This window comes from Vicugna pacos, chromosome 15 (genome assembly GCF_048564905.1).
Source record: "Vicugna pacos chromosome 15, VicPac4, whole genome shotgun sequence".
In the NCBI taxonomy this organism is placed as follows: Eukaryota; Metazoa; Chordata; class Mammalia; order Artiodactyla; family Camelidae; genus Vicugna; species Vicugna pacos.
Window position 1 is genome coordinate 30,657,321 of NC_133001.1, and position 19,747 is coordinate 30,677,067.

Sequence of the window (19,747 nt, forward strand, 5' to 3'; positions counted from 1 at the left end):
GGGGTCCCTCTAGGCTTCAACTCTTCAGAGCTTTTGGAGCTCTTCGAGTTCACTCCTAAGCACTCCAGTTTTGGGCATGGCACCCATCTTCTGTCATTTCCTGCTGTCCCTCCCCTTCCACATCCCCTTTGTCCTTCTTGTTATTCTTCAAATATGTCACGTGCCATAGTCTTTGGACATGCTGCTTCCTCTGCTGGGGTCATTCTGCCCATGGTCTGTCTGCCGGACGCCTCCTCATACCCCAGCTCTGCCAGGGCACTTCCTGACTCACCAAGGCATTTCTCCCTTCACCATCCTTAATTTTCCCTCTGCCAACCCCTCCTTTGGGCACCCGTTGTACCAAATGATTGGTTGTGTGTTTCTCTTGTTAAACTAGTGGCTTCCAAGGTTTTATTTTTGACAATTCACAACAAGAAATACATTTTCCAGATGATTTAATATGTATCTTTGTACTCTGTGTGTGTGTGTACACACATACATACACAAATATACATAGGTATAAAATCTTGCATAGTTTGAAATTTTAATGTCTGTATAAGATATGAACAGTCTGTGAAAAAAAATGCAACAGAGAGAATTTACTTAAGATTTTAGCGTATTTCACTTCAGGGGCATTAGCTTTCGACACCTCTACCGTCATTTACTATTAGGCTTGACCATATTGATATTCAGCATAAGGAGAGTGACTTATTACCTGGAAAAGGAAAAAAAAGGAGTTAGACCAAATCAATCAATATTTTTACTTAAGAAGTATTATATTTTATAAATTATTTACATCTTATATCAAAGATAATTTATTAGAAATCCATTCTGGGCAAGGATTTGATAGAAATCCTGTATACAACAAACAATTTAAGGGAACGATGCTTACCCCTATACTTTGGGGCACTCTGACTATACTTTCCTCCTCCGTCCCTCCCTTCCCTAGCTAGCCCTCTCCTTCCTCCTCCATCCTCTCTTCCTCTTCCTTCCTTTCTTTCTCTTATGCTGGTCACCACCTACTAGTTTATTTCAAAACTAACAAAATGGGTCATAACCTACTGTTTGAAAACACTATTCAGGACTCTAAGTTCCTTGAGGGCAGTGACTGTGTTACTGAATCATTTCATCTTCACATTTCCATACCCTGGCACTATTCTTGGCTCTCAGTAGCCTCTTAGTAAATGTTTTCTGAATGAATGGGCTTCAGTTAAAAAGCTCTGCAGCCACTGGGATTCCGGAAGGGACCGAAGAAGTGAATAATTTATCACAGACTTCTCAAGAGCTCCTGCTGTCCTCTAGACACTAGGGCCATTGTGGACTTGTCTGGGAAGCCTGGCGCTCTCTGCCCTGCCTCTGCCTCCCCCAGCTTCCAGGATAGAGGGCAGGAGGTTTAATGAAGTTCAGAGATCAGGTTCTCGGGTGGGTATTTGTCAAGGGACAAATGATAAAAAGAGTGGAAGAAAGAATTTTAACAAGCCCTTCCTTTCATTTTATATATGTCTACTTAGTCCTCATGGTACCTGATTCCTGCTACTCCTTCTGAAGCCACTATTATGCTGTTTTTCAGCCCATCTGTTAGACCCTGACCACTCCTGATTTTTTTTTTTTTTTGAACGTTGTAAATCTTCATTATACCATGCCCCATGCCAGGATTTTTCCATCTGGGGGAAGAAAAAAAATCCCCAAGCCCACCAAAACCCTGTGGCTTGGTTTCCTGTCCAGCTGGCTTGCTCTTTCCCAGGATTTTATTCCCATCATCCAAGTGGCTTGACAGACCGAGAACAAACCTCTGGCTCACCCTGAACTCACAGTGTACCATTTCCAAGTCAGAACAAACACCAAGTAATAGTGAGGGAAAAAGAGGAAAAAAATTATTTTCCTGACTTAGAAGCCAGTTCAGAGTGAAGCCCAACTCTGATTCCAGACAGGGATGTTATGAGGCTGTGGCCGTGGCTGTGGCTGTCCTCGAGGGTGGAGCCTTGAACAGTGGGCTCCAGGCCAGAATTTCTCTCTGAGTCAGCCTCAAAGGAGATGCCATGGATGGACTCCTTTGTGGCCCCAGAGCTCTCTTCTGGAATCAAAAGCAGCAGCATTTGAGGGAGCCTCCCATGATCTGTTGACTACATCAGACTTGGCCTAGAGCCTCAGGGTTATGGGAGCAGTCAGAGTGGTCCCTGCAGCGTCCCAGGAGGCCAGCAAGGTCGGCAGCCTATGCCAGGCCAAAAGAAGATGCAGAACACTTCAGCCTGGCCTGGCATGGGGCTGTAGAGATTGCCAACCTTCCCCCTATTCATTTAGGAATTTTTAAAAATACATTAACTTTGCTAAAAATCTCATGGAAACTAGGCTTCTCACCAGACTTGAAAGTAAAATTGGTTTCCCCAAAACTTTCCTTTTTGATTCTGTGTGGCTCTAAAAGCACAAAAACATCTAGGGTGAGAAGCTCGGTCTCTAGAAGGCCAAATGGGCGTTGGCAGTACATTTTTGCACTAAGGAGCACCAGTGAGCATGGAGTAGCCCATCTCCTGAAAGCGTGGCTTGCCTCGCTCTTGTTTCCGCCTTCTCAGTACGTTCTCTCATCTTCCCAAGCTGGTCTATCCAGGTCCCTGGACAAGCCAAACTAATTTCTTCCCACATCATATTGCGCCCTCTCAGAATGCCCCTCCTTATCAACTTTTTCTATCTAAATTCTTCCCATCGTTCACAGCCCAGTTGGAATTACATCTTTATGAGTTCTTGCTACTTCTCCAGTCCACCCTAATATGTTCTTTCTCTCAACTCCTTACATCTCGTCCCAAAGCTTGTCTTTATTTTTGTCTCTGTAACTAGACAGAATTCTCTGAGGTCTCTTCTCTTCCCAGCATCGAGCTCAAAGCTGGATGCCCAGGAGGCATTCCACCTGCTATCTGCCGGCAGTTTATTTATTCAGCCCCATGCTTTATATCCGATAAATTCATTAACCCCTTGCATTGGCTTTTCTTGCTTGCGTTCTTGAACAGCCCTTTCTTTGGGGGTAGTAGGGGCAGGGGAATATTCCACCTGTTAAACAGTGGAAGTGCTGGAACTGGGAATGATACTGGTAAAGAAGTGTTCAGACTGTGGACTCTTCAACATCACAGGTCAAGTTGTGACTGACCTGAAGAAAATTAGATAGAGACAAAAGGTAGGGATAAGATGGGGAGGGGAGTGGATTCCAAAAAGATCAAAATGTTAGCAACAACAAAAAATGGAACTGTAAAGTACTAGGAAAAAATACGGGAAATTAAAAATATATATATCTATATCTGTCTTGGAGAAGAGTTAGACTTTGTGAGCATAAGACCCAGAAAACATAAATTAAAATATTAGCATATTTATATAACACTAGTATGTTTGAATTGAAAAAATTAATAAAGTGAAAAAACAAATGATAAACTGCAAAAGCTTATTTACAACCCACGTGACAAAGGGCAGATTTCCTTAATATACAAAGAGCTTCTACAAATCAATAAGGAAAAGACCAACAACATGTAATGAACAGGAGGTTTGAATACAGTTCATAGAAAAGGAAATTCAGATATCGTTTTTGAAAAGCATATGAAGGGATAATGAACCTCACTTACAGTTGTGATTTAAAATAGTGAGATACTCTTCTTCACATATGGTCTTGGCAAAGGCCAAAAAGTTTCATAATGCACAGTGTTGGTCAGGGTTGAGGGGGGTTCTTACACACTGTTAGTGCAGTCTCTTTGGAGAGTATCTTACCAAAGTCAGACAAAATTTTAAATGTGCAAGTATCCTGATCCAGCAATTGAGCTTCTAGGAATTTCTCCTCTGAGTTCAATCATATGCACAGAACTAATGTACATATATATTTATTACAGCACTGTTTTCAGCAAAGTATCTTAATCTGAATTATTTCAGTAGGGGACAGGTATATCCATGAAATGGAGCAGTTCACAGCCATTTAACAAATGAGGCAAATCTCTGTTTCCAATAGAAAGACATCTAAAATATATTAGTGGAAAAAAACTAATGCTTAGAACTTAATATGTAGTAAACCACTACTTACATAAAAATAAACAAGTGGGTAGCTATAGATAGATGCTTGTAAATGAATAGAATGTACCTGGAAGGATATACTGTAGAAAGTAGTAATCATGGTTGCCTCGGGGGAACAGAACATGTGGTTAGAGGGTTGGGGCATGGAAAGGAACTTAATTTTTACTGCCTACCCTTTTGTACTGTTTGAATTATTTTTACACCACGTGCATGTGTTACCTGTTTTTTTTAAACTAATTTTTAAAAATAGCCAGGCATAAGTATGAAATTAGGCCAAATGTGAGGTATACACATAAACTAATAGTTACGATAGGGTAGGCGTCAGGGAACAAGCAGATACTGTAAGTGAAGCAAGTCAGTGGGATAGAAGTGAGGCAGGTCAGCCACAGAGAGACCTTGACATAAGACAGTTTTGTTTTAAATAAAAAGTATCTGATTTGCTTTTCCTGCAAATCGTGCATATCCCTAGGATATAGGCACTTCAGGATAGAGTGGGATAAACTTTAGGAAAATGGTAAAACTGTTCATTTATAGGGAGTGAGAAGGATGGATTGAGGGATCAAGCCAGACGAAAATATACTAGCCAGAACTTGTGCCGTTCCCTTGTCTTGTATTGGAGGCAGTGGAGCCGGGCAGGGGCCGGACACTTACAGGGCATCTGCCGTGGCCGGGTACCGAGGTGGGTGTTCCGGGTTTGCTGTACCACCTCCAGTGCTCACAGTGACTCACAGTGTTTCCACTGTACAGCTCAGGAACCTGATTCAGGACACACAGATACTGAGCGGCAAAGCCAGGATTCAAACCCAGATCTGTCCTTACTGTTTTTACTGCTTGTTCTGAATTATTAGCACACCGAGGAGATTTGGGCCCTTTTCATGGTCAGTATGAACTAAGGCTCAGATCCAGGGACCTTCAGCACTGTTCTCAGAAGAAAGTCTTCATTCTTTTTTATCTAGACCCTCTAAGTCCAAGCCCACTTTTTCCAGCATGTGGTTCAAAGAGTAAAAAGAGCTGCTCCATTTTTGAAAAGAGAAAAAAAAAATCTCATTTATTCGGAAAGGAATGTCTGTTGCCGTGTTTGTTAATGCTTTCATGTGTTTGTTTTTTCAGCTGGTTATTTTAAGTCCATAAATATGGTTTGTCTTATGTGAGTGCAATTCTCCTCCTCCAAAGTGCTAGATCAGTGATATTCATAACTAATGATTCTCCCTCTAAATTTGTCCAGTTTAGAGGAAGATAATAGAATATCATGTCATATTCCCCCCTCCCTGCCTTGTTTTTAAATAACTGGGACAGGATACTGGGTTTTGTTTGTTTTCAGTTAATTTTCTTTGGAGCCAGAGCATAGAGTTTTGTCTGTTTTTTACACACACAACCCCTACTTCCACCAGATGCTCTAGGATTTCATTTTCTCACTTGACTTGGTAGTGTGTTCTCACCATTGGTGACTGTCCATCATTTCAGCAGCCATTACAACTCCCTAAGCCTCATGACGTGCTTGGTAGAAAATACCCGTTTTCTCTTTTCTGTGACCCAGACCTCAGGGAGAGGAAATATCAATTTATTTTCTGTTCTTTACCTTTCCAGGCAAAATCCATGTTTGGTGACCAGAGCTGTGTATATTGATATTCTCTTCCTGTTGACTTCCTGCCTTGACAAACCCGCAAAAGGCAACCAGCCAGGTATGATTCATAGTTATATCATATTTTGGACTGATTACTGGTCTTTGAAATGTAGGTGGGGTTTTGAGTGGTTCCACCGCACACTCCCCCACCTTCTACTTTTGTAAGACTAACCACATATCAAAATTAAACATAGTGTCCTATGGTTCCCTCCTAGAAGCTTCCTAAGGAAACTTGTCCTTGTTTAGTTGCAAGTTTATTTTCTATTTGATCATTCAGGGAAAAGTCTGGACTTTACTCAGATACATATCCTCTGTATTTCTAAGACCTTGGTTCTTTCCTATTTCACGCATTTTCTTTGAAAGATCATCATTTTCAAGAACTCAGTTCATTCTGTTCCATTCTGTGGAGATAACTGAGTGGACTCATTGGATTCTGGACCTGGATCAACCCCTCCCTACCTTAAGCTCTGACTTTGTACATGTGCCTTAGTGTCATGTATGTTTCCTGGTATGGGCCCCAGACCCATTGTTCTTTCAGTTGTTCTATTTTAATCATGATTCACAAAGTGCTTTTCTTTTAAAAGGGAGAGGGGCAACTCCAAATAAAAAATTTTTTTGATGTGTTTGTATAAGAGACCGCAGGAAGTGCTGTACATGAGTTCCAGGCCACAGGCTGAAACTGATTTTCATCAACACAAACTGGAATGCAGGGTAATGAGCCTGCAACTGGTTAAAATCAGCGTCTTCTAATTGATTAGGCCTGTCTAAAGGAGGCTACAATTACAAAGTCAGATTCTGAGTACAAGCAGGCCAGGCCTTTCCTCTGTTACATTTAGTCTGTCAATGATTTGTTGTCTTCAGTAAATATATTCAGGCTGTCAGAGTCCAGCTCTGTCCATATGGAACCCTGTTCCCAAATTCAAACCAATTTAAAATGCTCTGGGGGGAGGTGCAAAACTGCCTCACTCAGATCAATGTATATTAGCCCCCAGATCCCCTGTGGCCATGCAGAGGTAATAGGAACACGCCTGGACTTTCATCAGCTCCACATCCCTGCAAAGGGGTAGCTGTTGCATCCGTTTGGTAGAATAGGATCATATAGTTTTATAGCTGTGAAACAGTCCTAGTTTATACCTCTTATCCCAGCATAATTATTACTCTTGAAAGTGTCCAGGTTTGCACAATAAATCACAGGTCACCCTAGCTATTAGGGCCCTCAGGGTTGCCTCCACTTTATTTTACACTTGAGTTAACTGGGATCCAGAGATTATAAAGAGATTATGAATCAGATGCTACCAAGTAAATCATTTGGAGTTCTACCATTGCTGTATTTCAGTTCCAAATTTCATTTAGCTTTATAACACTTCTCTGCTTAATATCCAAAGAGCCTTGTCCATAAAGGAAAAAGAAGAAAAAAAGACAAAAAAATAAAATAAAGAGCCCTGTCCATATTGTTTACTACTTACAAACCCATCCATTGGGCTCCTGTCAGAGTTGTGTGTGGTTGACTATAATCATTAGTTTATTTGAACTAAGTTTTTCTTGGTGTATCAGTACCATCATTCCTTGTCCAGAAGGGTTAACCTTTAAACATTGTAAAATACCCTTCTCTTTCCACCAGCTGCCTAATGAGCTGGACTCCTACATGAAGGTGACTTTGACCTTTTGGAATCATCCTTTCCACAGCCTCGTACATTATTTAGAGTTTATACCCCAAGTAAATGTGATCACAAGCTGTTGTGTGTTATTCAGCAGTATTTCACATGCATCAATGTAAACTGTGCCTCTTGGAGGCATTTCTCTGCAGGTTAAAGTGGGCAGGGGATGGGGCTCTTTCACTCTTATTCTAATATGACAGCCATAGCTTTAAATATCTTCTCCTTCACTCCCCAGTGTGGCAGTCACTAGCCACATGTGGCTCTCAAGCAATTGAGATATGGCTGATCCAAGTTGAGATATTCTGTAAGAATAAAATACACACTGAATTTCAAAGACTTGGTGTGAAAAAAAGTTAAATTCCTCAATAATTTTAATATTGATTACATATTGGAAGATTTGTGATTTATTGGTTTAAATAAAAAGCACTATTAAAATTAATTCCACTTGTTCCTTTTTACTTTTTAAAATGTGGCTATTAGAAAATCAAAAATTACATAGATGGCTCATATATTCCTATCAGACAAGTACTGATTTTTTTTTCAGTTCTTTGGGAATTGCCCTCATAAGCCACAGAATATATATGTATGTGTCTCTCTGTATGAATGTATGTATGCATATGCGACGCCCACACAAAGAGTGGTAACAAATTTTCCTCCTTTGAGGATGAATTGGATTTTTAGAACTCACCAATTGTCAAATAAAATAGCAATGAAGGTGGTTAGCACTGTTTAGGATAAAAATAAACTGTGAACTTAAAATCACTAAATCAGTTATTGTGTGCTTCATGATTTATTTCCAAAGGCAGTTCTGAGCAATAGCTAAGTGTTATCACCAAACAAGGTAATCACTTACTTGGATGTGTAAATTTAAATATGATTTCAAAATATTATCATAATGTACTTTTACCTTGTAAATGCCTTGAAGGAATGAATCATGCCTTAAATTCTGTGTCCTCCAGCTAAGCAAGTAGCAGGCCTGTGTTAAATGGATTGGTTTTTAACTGATTGATTGAAATGCAGACTCTTCTTCAGTTTTTAGAATAGTTATAGGTGTCATCGAGATACAAACCTTATTTAAACTTGTGTATCAATCAGGTGTAATTTCATTTTCTGAATTCAAATCAAATGCTTATATCACGTCTACATGTTTGAAAATATGTGTCTGTCTACCTCCAAAGCTCACAGAGCTCAGAGCAGGGGAATATACCACATAGGCTCTGAAGCTAGATCCCTAGGTTTGAATCCCAGGTCCTCCATTTACTATTTTTTGTGACCTTAGGCAAGTCATTTAACCTCTTTGAAATACTTTTTCTCAATTGTAAATGGGAATATAATAGGATCTGTATCTTAGGGTGGTTGTCAACTGAACATATAAAGTCCCATATAAAGAATGTGCTTTGCGTGGTGCAGAATAAGTGCTCAATTACTGTTAGCTACCATCATCATTATCACTGGCAGGAAACTATGCATCTAATCCATTTCCTGCAGCCTGGCAGAGTTATGCTCAATCCCTCACTTGTACACTTCTCCTCATGTTAAAACATTTTTAACAAAGAAGAAATGCCTGCTTTCCAAGGAAAACACTGAAGCACACCTGGCATAGAATGGCAAGAATCCACTTTGGAATCCACTTGATTAGGGATGCTCCTGCCCCTCTGACTGATCCAGGAAAGGGTCATTTTGTTCTTGTTGTTCACTTACTTTTTCTTTCATCAGACATGACATGCTAACATTAGACATGTTGAGCACCTGGATCTGGAGATCCACATGGATATGTTATAGTCTTATAAGTAGGTCCAATAAGGAATCACAGACGCTGTAAAGGAAGTATGGGACACAACTGAGGCACTGAAGAATGAAAGGTTATTTCTAGTTGGGAGGGAAGGAAAGACTTTACAGAAGAGGAGGTGATTGAGCAGAGTTTTAAGGATGAGTAGAAATTCATAGATGGGTGGGGTGGAGGTAGATATTATAGACAGAGGGAGGAGCATGTCTAAGGCCACAGAGGCAGAGGTCAGCACAGCTTTCAGAGAACTAGGACAGTGCCACTGGAGTGTTGTGTCCAGGGACCGGAAGCTGTGGCTAGAAGTGAGGCTGGGGAAGCAGGAACTCAATCAAGGAGGGCTTCATGGGCCAAAGTCTAAGGAGCTTGAACTTGGTCCTGTAGACAAAGGAGATCATTGGAGGATATAAGACAGAGAGTAGAGTAATGTGGTTTTAAAGGCAAGGTGACATTTTCTGTGCCCACATCCTTGTAGGATCCTTAGGACCCTTATGGAACCAAGTTTCTTTGTCAAGGAAAGAATGTTTTCTGAAAATGCAGTCATGGAATGGCAGGGAGATTTGTCCAGGTATTATGATAACCATTATTGGGGGTTTGGGAGGTGGCGGGTGGGAAGTGGGGGACTAGAGTTAAAGGCAGCACGATGCTAAAAATAGTTGTTTTAGAATGGTATGGTTATAGGGGGGTTTCTTCCTCTTATTTTCCTTTTTACTAATTTTACACAACATAACTCTGTTTTATTCATATGTGTATGTACATATATTTCAACAATAACTGTATCAAAATATGAATTTTAAAGATTAATTATTACAAAAGAAATGAAGTAATGCCAGTTTCTGGGAAGCTTTTTTAGATGATGGAGGATCTGCCCGTCTCCTCTCAAATACTAGTCTGTATGTGACCTTGGAAGGCTATTCCTACCTCTAAAATGTCTTAGAACCACATTGAAGGGCTGGGGGCATAAACAATGAGAAAATCAGTGAAGGGGAAAGGCAGAGAAGATGATTAGAACAGCTTAAGATAATGATGTGTTTTGTGTAATTCAAACTTTTATCTTAGTACTTCCCAATCATTTGAGGTTTCCTTAGCCATTAACTAGGTTTTAAAAATTCCAAATCTGGGGGTTTTGTTTTGAGTTTTAAAGTGATTTAAACCCACAAGGACTCTCTGTCCCCTGTGTTCTTTTTCCTCTTCTGAATCCAGCTGTCATCATTAGTATATATCAGTTTCCTGCTGGAAAGAAAATTATAGTCTGCAGTTGGAGTTGTGGGGATGAGGAAGAAAGAGTCAAACTGCTGCAGGGACTCAGAGGCTGGGTTACAGGCCTGGGCAGGGGCAGGGGAACGGAGAGCCTTCGTTCTCATTTTAAACCCATCTTAAATTATTTGCTCTCAAGTTGGAAATGTTCCATTGAAATATCTATTTACTGAAATGCTATCTGAGACTTGACTGAATATTTACGCCCTGTATTCCAAGAGGCGGGCTTTCTATTTCTCTCTTATGTCCACACCCCTTCGATTGTGTTTTTCATAGCTACTGAATTGAACAGTTTCTTTCACCAAGTGTTTAAACAAATATCTTACCTATTTGCACTGTCTAACTTTCAGTTTAAGTTGTCTTGGTGGGTTAATGAGTGGTTATTTTCTTTCCTAGTCTCCATTTTACTAATTTTATTTAACCTGATTCTTTCTTTTGTAATTATATGTGTGTGTTATGTATTGAAATATGAATCTTGAAGAGGATTAGTTAATCCCAAAGAAATAAAGAAATGACCTAATAATTTCAGAAAAGTGTTTTAGGTGGAGAAGGATTTGGCCATCCTACCTATATCATGTAACTGATCTCAGAAGTCCATTTCCCTACCCCTGAAATGTGTACAGGATGCCCATTGTACTCTCATTTTTAGGAAACATTATTTTCAGTATCATCTCCCTTGCTGGGGTTATAATAATCATGACCAACATTTACTGAGCCTTTAACTGTATGCCAAGCACTCTGCCAAGCATTTTGCATGCATTAATGAAGGAGGTACTAGTGGTCCTTCATTTTAGACGTGAGGAAACTGTGGCACAGAGAGAACTGCCCAAAGTCACGTGTACAGTCGGGTAGCAGAGCCTGAGGCTCCGTACCGTGGCCCTGCAGCACGCTCAGGCCCGAGTCAGGAAAAGCACTCACTGTCTCAGGGAGGGGTGCCCTGAACCCTCTGTTGACTCAGTTTCCCAGGCTCCTGCCCCTCCTGCAGAATCCTCAGCTCCCAGAGGGATCCCCTTTTCAGAAGTTTTTATGGGGACTTTCTTGCCTCATTTCTGTCTCCCATTCCCAGGGTATATGGAATAATAAGAAAGCATGCAGGGACTGGAGCAGTTACTAGAAAGAGAAAGCTTGACACTCGCGGACAGCCACCTGCCCCTTTTCCCTTTAACCTAAGCCCCTGAACAAAAGCCGTCCCAATACCAGGCTGCTGGTGACTGCACTTTGTGGTTTCTGTGTTAGTTGGCATTTATAGTTCGGATCTTACCATTCTGCCAAGTGCAATAAACATTTTGTTTTAAATGGAATGTAACTTTTGTTATTGTTATTATTTTTCTTCTAAATGCTTTAAAAGTGACCAGCTTGTGAGCATGAAGTCAGAATCCCTAAATAGTCTTAAATGCCAAGTCAACGTGCTTCGTAGATCAGTATAAGATTAGAAGACAGGCTCTCATTTTTGCTGCTGTATTTATACAATGGAAGTTTGGTAATGTAAGCCCTTCCAAAGGCCAGCTTCGATGTTGATGATGGTTAAATGGTAAAACCTGTGAGAAGTATTCAACGATGCCTTGTATTTGTACTGCCTAGAACATGAATAATATATGTGTGACATGAATAAATACAAGGTCAATGATTTTCATGACGTATTAACTTTCTTTACCTAAGTTCCCGGGAAATATAGCCAAACAATTACAGAGAATGAAAACATTGGCAACCTACAAACACCTGCTTTGATTATTTGGTCTAATTAGGTTACATTTAACCAATTCCATCTGAACAAATTGAAAACAATCCTTATCTGTTCCCGCGGTCATGCACTTTTATCGGTGTTGGATGCAGATGTGTTTAATATGACACAGTTGGTGCTATTCTCTCAGCTCTTGGGTGGGAGATAAAAGGGAATTGAGAACATATTGTTAGAGTCTTCTGGGGACTTTGTATTTCTGGGCCTGCAGCTACAAAATTTCAAAAAAAAAAAAAAAGGCTTTGTTGTCAATAAATTAGTTGCTTTTCTCCCAAACACTGGGAATGTCATCTGGACTGTCATCTGAACTGTTGCTTTTGCCAAAAGTATCTTTCCCAGGGAACAGTGAGCTTCTAAAATAAGCAGATGATTTCTAGCTGCCTTTCGGAAGTCAGAATAATACAGGATGTGTTATTAGATTGCTAGGTTCATGTGGCGTTTACCCCTTGTTAATTCCAAGCCCGATGCTGAGTATGTTGGTCCATAATTCTTAGAATTTTAGAGTTTAAAAATCAGTTAATCAGTAGGTAGAGTGGAAACTGTAGCAATTAAGTGACTTGCCCAAGGTCACAAAGCTGGTTGGTGAAAAAGTCAAGCTTTCTTAGTTCTTGGTCCACTGTCCATTCCTGTGACCAAAGTTAATAGTGTTGAGAGCATGGCCAAGAACCATGTCATGAAACCTTCTTACTCACATTTCCACTCCAGGAGTAAAATAGTGTGCAAATGGGCAGCTGATATCTCAGAACATCTGTGATTTCAGTTTTCTGTGTGTTCCTGTCTTGCCCCATTTAGCCCCCCTCATCACAGATAATCTGAAACTAGTTGCCCATGTCAATTAAATTAGTTAGGCAAGCTGTTTTTGCAAGCTTATTCTAGACATTTCATATAAATGGAATCTTACAACATGTGGCCTTTTGTGTCTGGATTCTTTCACTTAACAATGTTTTCAAGGTTTATCCATATTGTAGGATGAATCAACACTCTATTCTTTTTTATGGCTGAATGATATTCCATTGGTGATATACCATGTTTTGTTTATTCAACAGTTGATGGACATTTGGGTTGTTTACATCTTTTGGCTGTTATGAATAATGCTATTCATGGACAAGTTTTTGTGGAGACATATGTTTTCAATTCCCTTGGGTATTTACCTAGCAGTAGAACTACTGGGCCGTATGCCAACTTGAACTTTTTGAGGAATTGCCAAACTTTTCCCAAAGGGACTGCACCATTTTACATTCCCATCAGCAACTTTGAGGTTTCCAATTTCTCCTCATCTTCAACAGTAGTTGTTATTGTCCATCTTTTGATTATAGCCATCCTGGTGGGTGTGAAGTAGTATTTCATTGTGCTTTTGATTTGCATTTCCCTAATGGCTAATGATGTTGAGAATCTTTTCTAATACTGATGGGCCATTTGTGCACCTTCTTTAGAGAAATGTCTGCTCTGATCCTTTGGGTTATTTGTCTTTTCATTCTTGAGTTGTAAGAGTTTTTTATATATTCTGGATATGAATCCCTTATCAGACGATTTGCAAATACTTCTTCCCATTCTGTGGGTTGACTTTTCACTTCTGTGATAATGTCCTTAAATGTACAAGTTTTTAGTTTTGATGCAGTCCAGTGTATGTTTTTTTCTTTCATTGCTTATGCTTTTGATGTCATATCTAAAAAACTGTTGCCTAATCCAAGGTTACAAAAATTTGTATCCATTTTCTTCTTAAGAATTTGATAGTTTTATCTCTTAAGTTTTAGGTTTCTGATCCGTTTTGAATTAATTTTTGCATTTGGTGTGAGGTACAGGCCCAGCTTCATCCTTTTGCATGTGGCTATCCATCTTTCTCAACACTGTTTGTTTAAAAGACTTATCCTTTTCCCGATGAACTGTCTTGGCACTGGGTCAATCAGAAAATCAAGTGACTATAAATATATGGATTTATTTCTGGATTCTCAGTTTTATTCCATCGACCTATGTGTCTGTCCTTGTACTAGGACTACACTGTCTTTTGGGGTTTTTTTGTGGGGGGAGGTAATTAGGTTTATTTATTTACTTATTATTTTAATGGAGGCACTGGAGACTGAACCCAGGACCTCGTGTATGCTAAGCAGGCACTCTGCCACTGAGCTATACCCTACCCCCTAGGACTACACTGTCTTGATTATCATTGTTTCGTAGTAACTTTGAAATCAGGATATGTGAGTCTTCCGTCTTTGTTCTTCATTTTCTAGATTGTTTTGACTGTGTCTCTTATTTTCATACAGATTTTAGGATCAGCTTGTCAATTTCTGCAAAAATAAAAGAAAAGCCAACTAGGATTTTGATAGATATTATGTTAAATCTGTAGTTCAATTTAAGGAGTATTGTCATTATTACAATACTATGTCTTCAGATATTCAGATCAGGACAGAGTGTCCTTCCATTTATTTAAGTCTTCAATTTCTTTCAGTGATGTTTTGTAGTTTTCAGTGTACATATCATGAGCATCTTCCGTTCAAAAACTTATTCCTATTTTATTTCAGTGATGTTATAAATGGAATTATTTTCTTAATTTCAATTTTTAAAAGATGTTTCCCCTTAACAGAGTCACTGGGGATTGGACCTAGGACCTTGTGCTTGCCAAGCACTCATTCTACCACTGAACTATACCCCCACTTAATTTCAATTTTGGATTGTTCATGCTAATATACAGAACTATAGTTGATATTTGTATATTTATCTTTTATCACATGACCTTACTGAACTCACTTATTAACTCAGATTGTTTGTTTGTTTGTTTTTATGGACTTCTTGGAAGTTTCTGTGTATGAGATCATGTCATGTGCAGTAGAGATAGGTTTAACTTCTTCCTCTCCAATCTGGATGCCTTTTATTTATTTTCCTTGCCTGATTGCTCTGGCTAGAACTTCCAGTACAACGTTAAATAGAAGTGGCAAGAGCAAACATCCATGTCTTGCTCCTTATCTTAGGGGGAGATCTGTTAGTCTTTCACCATCAAGTCAGGTGTTAGCTATGGGTTTTTCATAGATGCCCTTTATCAGGTTAAAGAAATCCCATCTGTTTCTTTCCTGTTGAGTGTTTTTATCATGAAAGGGTGTTGAATTTTGTCACATTCTTTTTCTATATCTGTTGAGATGATCATGTGATTTTTGTCCTTTATTAATAGGATGTGAGTCATAACTTTTTCTTGCTGAGTAGCATTCCATCATATGCATGGTTCACTTATATTAATTCACTAGTTGAAATACATTTTGACACTTCCACTTTTTGGAAGTTGGGAATATGCAGCTCTGAGCGTTCACATAGAAGTATTTGTGTAGCCATATATTTTTATCTTCCTTAAGTAAAACCTAGGAAAGGGATTACTGGTTCATATGATAAGAATTGTTTAAGTTATAAGGATCTGCCAAACTGTTTTCCAAAGGGCCTTACCACTTTGCCCCCACCAGCAATGCAGGAGAGGTCCAGTTAGTCTGCATCCTCATCTAAATTTGGTATTGTCCCTCATAAATGTTAGCCATTCTGGGAAATGTGTAGTGTTGTCTCATTGTGATTTTAATTTGCATTTCCCTTATGACCAAATACGTTGATAAATATTTTTCAAATATTTTCTCCCTCTCTGTTGCTTGTCTTTTTTTTTTCTTAACAATGTCTTATGAAGAGCAAATGGTTTTAATTTTGATGAAGTCCGATTTATCAATTTTTGCCACGTTTTATGCCTTTTGTGCCCTAGCAAAGAAGTCTTTGCCTATCCTGAGGTCACAAAGATGTTCTCTCATGTTTTCTTCTAAAGTTTGATATTTAAGGTTTTACATCTAGATCTATGATCCACGTTGAGCTAATTTTCATATATGTCGTGAAATAAGGTTCTCTTTTTTATTTTTTCATATGACTATCCAGTTGTTCTAGCTCATCAAGACCTCTGAGCCCTGGGTTCCCCTCCCACTCCCGCCACTCTTCTGGGACATGGAAGTTGCCTCTAGGTAGTAGTCTGGGCAGCTATGAGGCTTCCCTTGTTTCCATCTCTCAGGGATCACAGTCCTGTACTGCCCATGTCTGAAGTTTAAAAACAATAATTCATACATTTGTCTAGTTTTCTAGTTGCTTATGGCAAAAGGCAATTCCTGTAGCAGTTAAACCTTCGTGGGCTGAAACAGAAATCACTTCATCACATTGTTTTGAAACCTCTTGGTTCCTCATTATAAAATAGGGATAATACCCCCAGAGGATTGGGGTGAAGGTCACATGAAAAAAATTTGTGAAAACTCCATGAAAAGTAACATTACAAGAAAGGAAAAATCCAGCATTGGTAGAAAAGCAGCTATTAGGAAGTAAAATTGATAACAAGAACAAAGAAATGAATGGTCACCTCATCCCAGGTAGGAAATAGCTTTGGCAGGTCCCTTGGGCAGGTCCACTTACTCCCAGGCTCACCTGCATTGCCCATCTGGCAAAATTTACTTACTCCCTCCTTCCGTGTTGGAGCCAGGCTGCACATTAAGTAGCATTCCCAGTCCAACGAGATTCTGTTGGACTTGCCAGCTGTAAGCTGTACCTTGCAGCAACATTCCTGTAAGTGTTGATGTAGTCTAGTGGTGCCAGGAACCTCTTCCGTCTTAGAGTCTGTTTCTCCCAGAACGGTAAACTGTAGTGTGAGATCAGTGGTCCTAGCCTCTCATTACAGATGAGACATCAGAGGTAAGCCCCAGTTATTTAAAGGAATCTTCGCAGACTCTCTAGTTGGTTTCACAGTGTATCTCGTTGCCTAAGGGTGGAAGAGAAGCCTGAGGTCCTTTGTGGGGAAAAGGTTCAATTAAACAGGGATGTCTAAGGTGTGATGATAAAGAAGTTCCTGATTTCCCAGTCTTGTCCCCAGGAGCAATTCGCTGACAACCAAAAGCAGAAGTATGCTTAGAAGTAATTTCATGTTTGTGTCTCTGCGTTGTCATGTGTTTATCCACAAGTATTTCCTGACTTCCTCCCTGTGTTGGGCAGAGGTAGGGACGGGATGGTGAGTGGGTGGAGGCAAGAAGTACAAACTGTTGGTCCCACCCAGTGCCTGAGGAGCTCATTTTCAGCCTCCCCAAATCCTTTCCCAGCTCCTCGGACTGCCTGTCTCCCAAGTCCCAGGGACTAGTTTTATTTTCTGGATTAACTAGATAGTCTTCAAATAGTATTTCTCAGGAGCTCATTCTTCTTCCTCAACAGCAGAGAAGGAATTTTGTGCTTAAAAAATACTTCGAGAGGATGCCGGGGCAAGGGAAGGGGGGAATGTTTTCAGAGGGATGTGGGTCGGGGGCCACGCCTGTGTAAGCAGGGCGTGAAGGGGTTCAGAGACCTAGAAACAAAAGTAGGCAAGAAATAAACAACCAGGACCAGTTCGGGGCGCTTCTCAAGACAAAATTAGTCTCCAGACCCTTCCCCCCGGGTCATTCTTACATGTTTGTAACTGGAGGGGCCCCTCGGGTCAGGATTACGGTTCACAGGGAGGGGCAGAGGATTAAATAGAAGAATGGAATTTCCCTTCGATAAGAAGAAGCCAAGATGTATTAAATCAGTTGATTTTTTTGTTACTGAGTTGTTGTTGTAGTTCCTATGGTTGCCTTTTCTCTCCAAATAGAATTTTTTTTAACAGAGAAATTGCATAACGGGACATCAACATTCACAGAGTGTACAAATGATCATCTGTGATTATTTTTAGAACCAGTTTATCAAATGTTCCAGATAAGAACTTTTTTGGATCTGATTACAGGTCTCTCTGACCAGAGCTATAATTCTTTGAAACAGAAAAAGCTGGCCATCTCCCTACGCTTCGTATCTGCCGAAATCTGCTTCATATTTCCTCACTCTCCACTTTTTTAAGGAGGAGTAGAGATTCTGGTAGAGAAGGGGAAGATAGAGGAAACTTCTGCAAACCTTTCTTGACCTACTGGTAACAGAATTCAGAGCCTTTACACCATATGAAAGAGAAATCTAGACTTACCCCATAGCAGTGAAACTGTTTTTTTTCTGTTTGGTTGGCCTTTTCAATCCTGAGAAGGATCCTTCGCCCTTCACAGATTCTCATTGCTGCTTATAAGTAGAACACGTTTGCTGTGATTACTGGAGTTTTAGCGTCCTCTGTAACCGTGTCTGCTGGGGCTAAGGAAACACTGTCGCTTTGGGCCTGTACACCTACTCCTTCTGGCCCTTTTATTTGGGCCAGTTCAGCACAAAACAATCAGGCCATCTTGGTTTGTGACATAACAGGGAAGGCCAGCAACCATGTAATATTCAGGAGCTCTTTGGTTGAGCACTAGATGAAGGGGTTGACATATGATTAGGGGCCATGGTGTCTAAAAACAAATACCATTAAACACTTGAATTATACACGTTCAGCACAGCAAGATGTTTACACTGCGAGAATCACGATGATCTCAGATGGTCTGAGGTCGTGGTTCTTAAAGTGTGGTCCCTGCATCAGCAGCCTCGGCATCACCCCAGGATTTGTCAGGAATGCGACTTGGGGGCCCTGCCCCAGCCCTCCTGGATCAGGAACTCTGGAGGTGAGCGCGCCACAGTTTGAGAACCACCGGTCTGAGGTAACAGCACAACCACCCCCCTTCCGGGGGTTTGCTCCGTGACTGGGATGTTGGGTGAAACTGCCCTCTCTCTTTTAATTGCTGTGTTTCAGACTCTCTCTCTATTTGCTGAGTACTTAAGAGTTAAATTCACCAAAATTAAATGCTCTTATGGTGAAACTCCACTCTATCCATAATTATATGGTAACGGTATCACCCATTACCCATTATCACCCATTGTTTTCCAGAATGCCCTTGTTAAAGCTGTTTAGATTAACATGCATCTTTTAAGATTCTGTAGATTTTTTTTTTTTAAAAAACCTGTATAAGTAGCTCAGAAGATCAAAGACAAGTGAAGCATAGGCCTTCCCTTTGGAGATATGCTTCTTCTCTGAGGAGGAGACAGACTTCCCAAAAAAAAAAAACCAGAATCAGGGAATCCTTGCTCAAGGTAATGCTGCTTCTAAATCCTCTTTCAGCAGCTGGGGGTGATGTTAGTGCCCTACCTTGGTTGGTTAGGGAGTGGCAGCTTTGACATCCAGTTAATTTAAGCAATCACTGTTCAGGTTGCAGACATAACACTGAAACCTGCAACTCGCCAAAGAACCAAAACTGCTAAAATAACGCATCTGAGACTCCCAGAGGGAATGGTGTGAATGGGCCACTGTGCTCTGCTTGGTGTCCTGGGGGACTCAGCAAAGTCCCTCTGTTCCTCTCTAGGAAATCTCAGGTAGTCACACCCTCCAAATGGATCAACCTCAGGAAGCTTCCATCAGCTTCTTCAAAGCTGCAGTTCCCTATTGCTGCTCCCTGGTGACATTTTCACAATAAAACTACTGCAAAATGACACTGTAGCAAATTTTTCTTAAATCCACATTTCTTTAAAGAATTGTCCTTAATGATGACACTATGAATTTTCTACTTTTTTGGTGTTCAATAGCCATCTTTCTTGAAATGATAACAGATATGGTAGGTTTTTTTTTTAAACATCCTTTCTTTACAAAATAAAATGTTGGCAACTGATACCAGTCTGTCACATTCTTTTTGATATTTGATTGGTACTTGAATTCTAAGCTTGGGAATTATTTCTCCATTCACCCAGGACAT

At 40.1% G+C, this 19,747-nt stretch overlaps 1 protein-coding gene and 1 long non-coding RNA gene across 3 annotated transcripts in view; one reads left to right on the forward strand and one right to left on the reverse strand.

Annotated features, from left to right (window-relative positions):
* Positions 1-19,747, forward strand: part of THADA (THADA armadillo repeat containing) — a 285,411-nt gene that overhangs the window by 212,745 nt on the left and 52,919 nt on the right. For both annotated transcript variants that reach the window (XM_072937807.1, XM_072937808.1), the window contains exon 31: positions 5,611-5,705. In XM_072937807.1, coding sequence (XP_072793908.1) covers positions 5,611-5,705 — 95 coding nt within the window. The remainder of the gene's footprint in view (positions 1-5,610; positions 5,706-19,747) is intronic.
* Positions 530-18,229, reverse strand: LOC140685722 (uncharacterized). Its single transcript, XR_012059077.1, has 3 exons — positions 18,064-18,229; positions 4,675-4,779; positions 530-694 (listed from the first exon to the last, which is right to left on the reverse strand). It is a non-coding gene; the product is annotated as an uncharacterized lncRNA (long non-coding RNA).